The sequence below is a fragment of the Girardinichthys multiradiatus genome, chromosome 4 (assembly GCF_021462225.1).
Source record: "Girardinichthys multiradiatus isolate DD_20200921_A chromosome 4, DD_fGirMul_XY1, whole genome shotgun sequence".
NCBI lineage: Eukaryota > Metazoa > Chordata > Actinopteri > Cyprinodontiformes > Goodeidae > Girardinichthys > Girardinichthys multiradiatus.
In genome coordinates this window covers 18,852,009-18,860,543 of record NC_061797.1, presented here as the reverse complement: position 1 = coordinate 18,860,543, position 8,535 = coordinate 18,852,009, and the positions used below count along the sequence as shown (strand labels likewise).

At 36.9% G+C, this 8,535-nt stretch overlaps 1 protein-coding gene across 2 annotated transcripts; it reads right to left on the bottom strand.

The window, feature by feature from the left end:
• Window positions 1-113: 113 nt before the first annotated feature.
• Window positions 114-6,164, bottom strand: LOC124866592 (cell surface A33 antigen-like). Of its 2 annotated transcripts, XM_047362451.1 has the most exons (8): window positions 6,007-6,164; window positions 4,198-4,367; window positions 3,904-4,126; window positions 3,543-3,707; window positions 2,215-2,331; window positions 1,997-2,129; window positions 1,315-1,548; window positions 114-1,272 (listed from the first exon to the last, which is right to left on the bottom strand). In XM_047362451.1, exons 1-8 carry the CDS (start codon window positions 6,044-6,046, stop codon window positions 1,089-1,091), a joined length of 1,266 nt encoding a protein of 421 aa, XP_047218407.1. In that variant the 5' UTR covers window positions 6,047-6,164; the 3' UTR covers window positions 114-1,088. The 2 variants fall into 2 exon arrangements, with proteins under 2 accessions (XP_047218407.1, XP_047218406.1); XM_047362450.1 differs by having other exon boundaries at window positions 114-1,548.
• Window positions 6,165-8,535: the final 2,371 nt, after the last annotated feature.

The following is an 8,535-nucleotide window of genomic DNA, read 5'->3' as shown; positions in this document are numbered from 1 at the left end:
CCCCCCCCCCCCCCCAAGAGAAATCTTTAATAAATGCCATTTTAAACTATACAGGACTTTCCTGGCATAGAGTAGGAGGTGCAATTACCAATTAAAAATTACACTGAAGGAAATTAATTTTGCAGTTTTATTTGCAAAACCAAAGTTTACTGTAAAATAAAGAAAACATGAAAAAATTAATAGCATCATCAGCTCAACAGTAAGCATAAGATATAGTTCCCTTTTTTTTATAATCTTGTGGTTAAAAAAGGAAACTGGAAACAATGCTAAGAACATTAAAAGTTGAAAGATGACATTTTCATGCAATGATGCAGTGTGTATTGGCTTCGTCCAACGTAAACAAATAAAGGCACAAAGCTAAAGACTTTCTGTCTGCTGGGGGGGTAGCCTGGTAAATAATTACAACGTTAAAACTACCATTATTTATACCCAGCAGCAGCAGAAGTTAAGAGCCAATACAAAAGAAAAAAAACATGTTATTAAAAAATGTTTTAAACTAAAATACCAACTAATTTACAGAGATCACTACCTCACATCTGGCAACGTTTTTGTAACAGGCTTCATATTTGTACAAAACCTCTCAGACTGGAATGTGAGCAATCAAAGTAACATTAAATTGACCTATAATTCAAAGAGAAACACAGTCCTTATAAAAAAAAAAAAGAAAACATATTCTGTTTATCACGATAAGCATTGAAGCATATTTACACTTAAATTTCCGGGGAGAAGGATTTTTCAACGTACACTTAAAATTTGAATATCTTGAGAAAACTAGTATAGGGCACTTTAAAGAATATACAAGTTAAGTACGAAGATAAAATTCTTAGCTTTGGCATAATTTAAAACTACAGCTTGGACAACACTTGTCTGTGTCCTGCAACTATTTGTTCTGCTCTTTTCCCTCCCAGATGCTCTTCTTGTATTGTTACTGATAGCTGATCATCAAACCAGTTTGTGTCAAATTTTTAATCTCAGGAAAAAGTTCCACCGGAAATAATTTTAAACCCAAATGCAAAAATGTATTAAACTTTTGATGGTGATTTAAAGCGCATCAGCTGGATGGTCCTGGTCATCGTAGTCCAGTTCCCCTATGGTCTGTTGCGGTCATTGTAGCGGTCGTCATCATAGCGAGGATCTCTGCGATCGTTGTTGCGTCGCTCGTCATCATAACGCTCATGGCGGTCACTGTTTTTGCTGCGTCGGTCATCACGGTCATTGCGTCGGTCATCATAGTCACTGCGTCGGTCATCATAGTCACTGCGTCGGTCATCATAGTCACTGCGTCGGTCATCATAGTCACTGCGACGGTCATCACGGTCATTGCGGCGGTCGTAATCTTTGCGGTGGTCGACATAGTTGCTGCGCCGGTCATCGTAGTCGCTTTGGCCGTCGTAGCTGCGTTCACTCCTCTCCTCGTAGTTATCACGTTGATTGGCCGGTTTGCTGACACTGGAGTCATCATGACCCTGTGTGCTCCCCTCCACATCAGTAGGGCCACTCTCGTCTTTTCGAAGAGGCTCTATGTTTTCATGCTCTCCATCATGAACTCTGGAAAGTAGACAACAGTCAGACATTTAGGGTGAGGAAATAAGCTTCTTCAAAATAGTCCACAAAAAGATGAGCTTGGTAGAACTGGTTGTATTTTTTAAGCTAAAACGAACAAATCTGTTCTTGCATCCTCCCAAAACCTAAAACTTATACAGAAAAACAAAACAATAGTAAACACACCATCTGGTTATGATGGCAAATGGGTTTCTAATAATGACCAGGAATTGAAAATGTTCTATACATAATATGAAGCTATAATTGAAGTTAATGTACTCTTCCTGTGAAACCACAGGTATCAAAATGTACAAAATGTCCTGTAAAAATATCTTTGTCTATGTTTTAGTCAGATTTTCTCCTTGTAAACCTGAATACCCTGATGGGTTTCTAAGATAGCATGCTTCATTGAGGTTTGAGGGATGGGTGTAAAAATAAATAAATAAATAATTACCCCATGGCATATTCCTCCTTGTCCTCCTTCTTCTTTCGGCAGCAACAGCAATAGATGATAATGATGAATAGGATCAAAATGGCAATGGCAATGACTATTGCAATAATTGCAGTTGAACCGATTTTCAGGGACGCTGCAGAAATAAAAGATGAGTTGAGGCAATAACGTTCAACATACCTGCTGTGATAATCAGATCTGTTAAGAAGAGTCTACGTTACGTGGCATGACTGATAGCGTGATGTTGCATGAAGCGGAGCGAATTTTGTTGCTTGATGTGCAGGTATAGTATCCAGAGGTGTCTTTGGAGATATTATATAGGGACAGGATGCCTCCCTCTGAAAGACAATTACAGATGCAGGAAATTATATTCTTGTATAGTGATATTACTTATTTGTAAGGCTGAACGATATCAGGGAAACATCCCGTATTATTTAAATACTGGGATGAGAATATCTATTGCAATTAACATACAATCTCCTCAGTCATGTTTTTCCATTATGATCAAACTTCTTCCCATGAACTGTATAAATTCACTTACCAAATGTCAGGTCTTTGCATAAAGGAAGGGAAGTAAAAAGTCCATCCAACTGGCCAAATATATTTGCATGCAATGTATGAGTGCACAGAACTGAAATTATTATACTGATTACTGCATTTAAGTAATTTGTTGTGATGACCAGTGCGACTTAATATACTGTGCCGCTATATATGCACAGCATGCTGGGGAAAGCTTTAGTGAACTTATGCAGAGGAGTAAAGCGGTTTTTCAGAGCTACTCATTATAAAATCTTTATATGCCATTTCTGCTCTCCATGCAGATAACATATAAGTTGGTCTAAAACACATTAACCTAGAGACAAATCTGATTTTATTCCAACATTGCATATTGAAGTATTGGCTCACCAGTAAAGATCATTATGAACGTGTTGTGTTACAAAGTTGTCATAATATACTGTTAACATTTTTCCACCAGGTCTTAGTTTTGATTACTAAAACACAAAGTGTTCAGTATAGTATCCTGTAATTTTAGAGCACTGCATGCTGCTTTAAAATATCATCATTGCCTAACGCAAATCAAAATGATCTGAGGATACATCTGCTTCTTCTTTGATGGTTTGAGGTTGTAAGCCCCCCTTAGCCTAATCTTTAGCACCCATTAGATTCAAGTCGGTACTCTGCCTGGGCCTCTCCTAAACATTAATGTTACATGCAATCATAAGAAACATGTTGGTGAAATTAATAGTTAATTTTAAACTTAAATCTGTCTGGGTACGAATAATTTCGGACTTAACTGTAACTGGTCACTAGTTTGCAAGACAAACAAATTAAAGAACAACTTCAACTGGCTTGACCTTGATTGTTTAAATTTTTATTTAATTGTTTGTTTACAGTTATAATTTCACAAGAAAAACCCATTTGACAAAAGTTAACATCAAAACCAATTTGGGCAGATGTCCCGTTTCTTACGTTAAAGAAGTCCAGAATTGTCTTGCACAGGTTTATGCTTAATGCTTTATTTTGTGTGGCATCAGTCACAAAAACTTACTGTCAGTGGTTCTTGGGTCTGCAACACGAGGCATGTTGGTCACATCACGACTGTCCCACTTGTAAGTGGGAGTAGGAGACCCTTCCTTAGAATAACAGGTGATGTTGATGTTTTGGCCGTACTCTGCCGTACCTTGAATCTCACAGATGGGTGTTGACGGAGCCACTTGAAAAAAATGGGAAAGAAAATAAATGAAAGAGCATGGTGTGATTTATATTCTTTTGAGAGATTATTTTTAATTATAACAAATAAAATTCAAGTGTAGTATCTCATAATACCCAGACCCTGAAACTCTAAAAATACCAATCAAACATAAACATTTGCAGACAGACCATGTCCCAGATACCAAATGAAACGTTACCTAGAACAGTCAAACGTGCCGTGTCAGCCTGTTTGCCCGTATTATCGTTGGGGATCTTGACACGACACTCAAACTTTTTGTTGTCTTCAGTTGTGACGGAGGAAAGCTTAAGGTCAACTTTTCCAGAAGCACCGTTTATATTTGCATCCACAGACGCCCGATTTTTGTACTCTGTTGTGATGTCTATGGATGTGTCCGGATGAAAGTAGGTGAGAATGAGGGGCTGTTGAGAATGACAGCATTAGAGAAATATTTAAATTCATTCAACTGAAAAACTGTCATGCAGATACTGACATCATCCTCTTCACTGGTGTTTGGACCCGTGGCAGACCATGAGATAACGATAATTTTCGGACTGCTTAGTCCACTTGTAAACGTGCAGGGCAGTGTGATGTCGTCTCCTCTGGCAAACTCATATTGATCATTTGGGATGTTAACCTGGAGGGCTGCAACAGCTGACCACACTGTTAAAAATTAAGAAAGATGGTCATTACTATGATCATTTGATTATTTATTATTGAATAGCAAAAATGGTTAACACTAACTAGTCTACATTTAGGACTCAGCAGCACTTCACAGCTTTTCACAACCATTTTCTGTTCAGTGGCACCATCAGTGGGGCAACCGAATCACATCTTCCACCCCAATGCGAACAACCCCCTCCCAGACGTCTAAAGCTATTGTCTCTTAAATTATTGGACTTTGAGCTGTCGGAAACCGATGCAAATCAACTATATGCATATTTATACTTTGCATACATGTCTTTTAACTCATTTTGACTCCAGCTAGCTTCATTCCACCTGTGTGAGACCCAGTGTTTTCATGTTTGTAGAAGTTTTACACGCTTGGAAAGCAAAACAAGGTGTATAATGTTATAAATTTATATTGTATAATTATTTCCATTATTTTCCATTAATTTGTTTCATGGCTCCCATGCGGCAGTGTCATCGTGAAATTAACAATACTGTCAATTTAAGCCATCAAACTCAGTGGGTGGGGCTAACTCTGATCCTCTGAAATCCAATGCTTTAATCTGATGTTTAAACATAGCAGCTTCTTCCATGCAGGACCTCAATGAGCTCTCGCATGAACTGGTTAGAGATATTTTAGACAAAGCTATAGCAAACCTGGAAGAAGCTGTCTTGACTTGCTGAATGAAGCAGCCAATCAGACGTCAGGGTCTGTTTTGAAACCGCCCTAATCCCACCCACTGAGTTCATGGGTTAAGTTGATGGTTTAAATTATTATATGATGACACTGATTCACGGGAGGAGCCATAAAATAAAAAAATATATCGTGAAAAAATTATATGTATTTTTAAATAAATTAATTTAAAATAATTACATTTAAACATTTCATAATTTAAAAATATATATAATTATTTTATGGGGCATTAATTATGCTTTTCCTAATGTAATAGCATAAATAGTAAACTCAATTATTTAACAGTACATTTATTTATTTCATGGGACATTCACATTTATTTATTTAATGATATATTTATTTATTTGATTTACACTCTTGTAGTCCTCGCTGTAGGCTGTGAAACGTGAAACACACATTTCAAGTCAGTCTGAAATATAAAATTTGTAAAAAAACAAAAACAAAAAAACAAAGGTCTATAATAGGTGTTTTTTGTAGTTCCTGTTATAAATTAATAGTACAACATCACAGCATTTTTCAAAATCATTGAGATTTTTAATGACCCCCTCTGCCCGAACAATTTCTTGGGGCACCACTGTTTTGCTATAATGACCCTGTTTTACAAAGTAATTGTTCGATTAACCGTCGGTCTTAGGTAAAGCCCACATTTTTAACAAGACCAAACGCTTTAAATTTGGTCTGTGAGGCCTTGCGTTTGAATACGTACACTGTTGATTCTAAGAGCTGCTGAATATTTTAACAATTTTAGTAATGCTGTTGGGACACAAATACGTCGAAGTAAAATAAATAAATAAAAATACATATATTCTGTTAAATATGACATCAAGGCCCATGTTCTTTTTTGCCCCTCAGAAAGGTGTTCCCGAAGGCGCGCAAACAGGTGTGGTCATCCCTCAGCTAACACAAAGAAACAGGTAAATTCCAATTTACAACACTCACCCACACAAAGCAGGACCAAGGTAGAAATCCTGCTCTCCATGGCAAACGTGATAATTTAATCAAACTTAAACTCAAAGTTCTTCTTTTTATCGAATATAAAAATGGGGGAAGCTAAGTGACCAGACTTTCATTTACATCGAAACCTGAAGACTGTCAACAGTGATGACCCCGCAGGGTGCGCCTGCCGCCCCGCCTTGATTGACGGCCCTCTCAGCCAATCACTGCACGACCTGCTCTGAAGGTGACGCTTTTGTTCCGCCCATCTTGCAGGTTTGTGTTTGTCCTGACATGCAATAGGATAGTTTGTCAGGACTATTCGTTAACAGAAAGCAGGTTTCCACGAACTTGTAAACAGGGGAAAAATCAGTTCTTTCCCCATTTCTTACTCACTTTGTTTATAAAGGTGTTTAATTGTAAAGATTTTGAGCAGGGACTTAAGAGCATTTTTTTTTTTTACTGTCTTTTTGTAAGAATCACCATGCTGTAAGACAGGAAGATAATGATCTTTAGAGGGTTGATTAACAAACTGCAGCTTACTGCCATAACTAATGTGTGTGACTGAGACAACAGTCAAACTGGTTTGACAGGAGCATTTTATATAGAATTAAATGAGTCAGAGGTGCCAGCAGAAACAGACACAGCAAAACAGGAAGGACGTTTTAAAAATAATGTGCTTTTTGGCTATTGTATCCTTCCAGAAGATCACAAAGTTATCATAGTTTGTGGTTGGCACAGGCTTGAACATGTGTTGCTATAGGTTCGGCAAGGCAAGGCAAGTTTATTTATATGGCACATTTCAGCAACAAGACAATTTAAAGTGTTTTACATGATAAAACATAAGAAAAGGAACAAGGAAAACAAAGAAAAGAAAAGTTCTACAACAGACTGAAATTATAATGTTTTGGTTAGTAGTTTAAATAAAACAGCCAAAGGCAACCCTAAACAAATTAATTACCTTAATTAGGTGTGATTTGTTCTGTTTAATTTTATTTTATTGTTAATGAAAAGAAGTCAAGTTACTACCGAATCATCAGACAGTGTTTTTCTGATGGCTTGGTTGTAAGTAAGTATATTTATTGTGTTCTGGTTCCTTCAGCTTGGCTGGAAGTCTGTGCTGACTTACAGGGTCCCTGCTTGGATAACCGAAACACATTACTGAATGTACAACTGTATGTTGATTTCGCTTTACATAATGGCTTCAATAATCTTAATAACCAAAACGCTGAACTGTGGAGGACCAATCCTGCCATAAACATGAATATATACAGAAATAAATAAAATCTCAATAAATAAATAAGCATGATATGATTGAATACACAAAAAAGTAAAATGATAAATGTAGGCTGTGATTAAATTATTCAATGAGACATAAGAGTATATCTAATTTAATTAGCTTCTGTGTCGTTCGGTGCCGACCTCTTAACATCGTTCTAATTCCTCCAGTCTATTAGCAGCCACTGAGGTCGGACACCAGGAAGCTGAGGTTGTTGCCTTGCCGTCATGGCGCGCTGTGTGGTGAGGGACAGGATGCGGCGCTGGGGCTTGGAGCTGGGCTGTGTGCTTGGTTACTATATGGAACTTCAGAGCACTTAAGGGAAGCTGCTAATAGACTAGAGGAATTAGAACACTGTTAAGAGGTCAGACACCAAGGGCCTGCCTGCTGAGTTCGCCATTGCTAAATGCTTTTTGGCAAGGAAAAGCCATGCAGATTCGACCTATGCAGGCTAAAGCTAACCAGCCAATAGGCAGAAGTTGACACCTTAAGACACAGTCCCTCGTCATTTTCATAATGAGGCAGAAATGCATACAGAAATATTAAAAGCACAGGCATAAATAAATGGCATTGAGAAAATAAATAACTTAAAAAAAATACAAAGGAAAAAATAAAACAGACAGACAATATTAAAACATACACATAAATAAATACATTTTAAAATAAGCCATTAATAAATAAAGTTGAAAATTGTAATGGATAATAAATAAATAAGGTAATTATTACAAAGGTGAATATATAAAGAAGGTAATTAAATTAAATATATACATTTATGTCTGTTTGAATAATTTAACCACTGCCTACATTTATTTGTTTACTGCATTTGCTGTGTATTTAATCATATGCTTGTTTATTTATTGAGCATTTATTTATTTCAGTATATATTCTTAATTATGGCAGAACTGGTCCTCCACAGAAACAGCTATGGTCAATGAAAAGTCTTGAATGAGGGCTGTATAGGACACTGCACCACCCCCTGGTGGAGGGCAATAGACATGCAGCTCCAAAGTTTGAAAAATAAATAAATGCTAATCAATTTGTGTTGTGAGAAGTAGTTAACGGGTGATAGAAGGGTCCTCAGTACCAGTTTTTACATTTTATTACAAATCTATAACAAAAAGAAATCAGAATCATGAGCCAACCACGAACTGGAGAGGGAGTCCTTACCACAGGCCTAAACTGGTTATCTGTATATGAATCAATTACTGTATGGAACATTTATTTAGTTTTTAGTTTCAAAAGATATGCATTTAAAT

Coding starts and splice junctions, on each gene's coding strand:
- LOC124866592 (XM_047362450.1), bottom strand. CDS start 6,046: ATGGAGAGCAGGATTTCTACCTTGGTCCTGCTTTGTGTGG. Junction 2,332..3,542: donor AGACCCAAGAACCACTGACA/GTAAGTTTTTGT, acceptor ATTGTCTTTCAG/AGGGAGGCATCCTGTCCCTA. Junction 2,130..2,214: donor CACGCTATCAGTCATGCCAC/GTAACGTAGACT, acceptor TTATTTCTGCAG/CGTCCCTGAAAATCGGTTCA.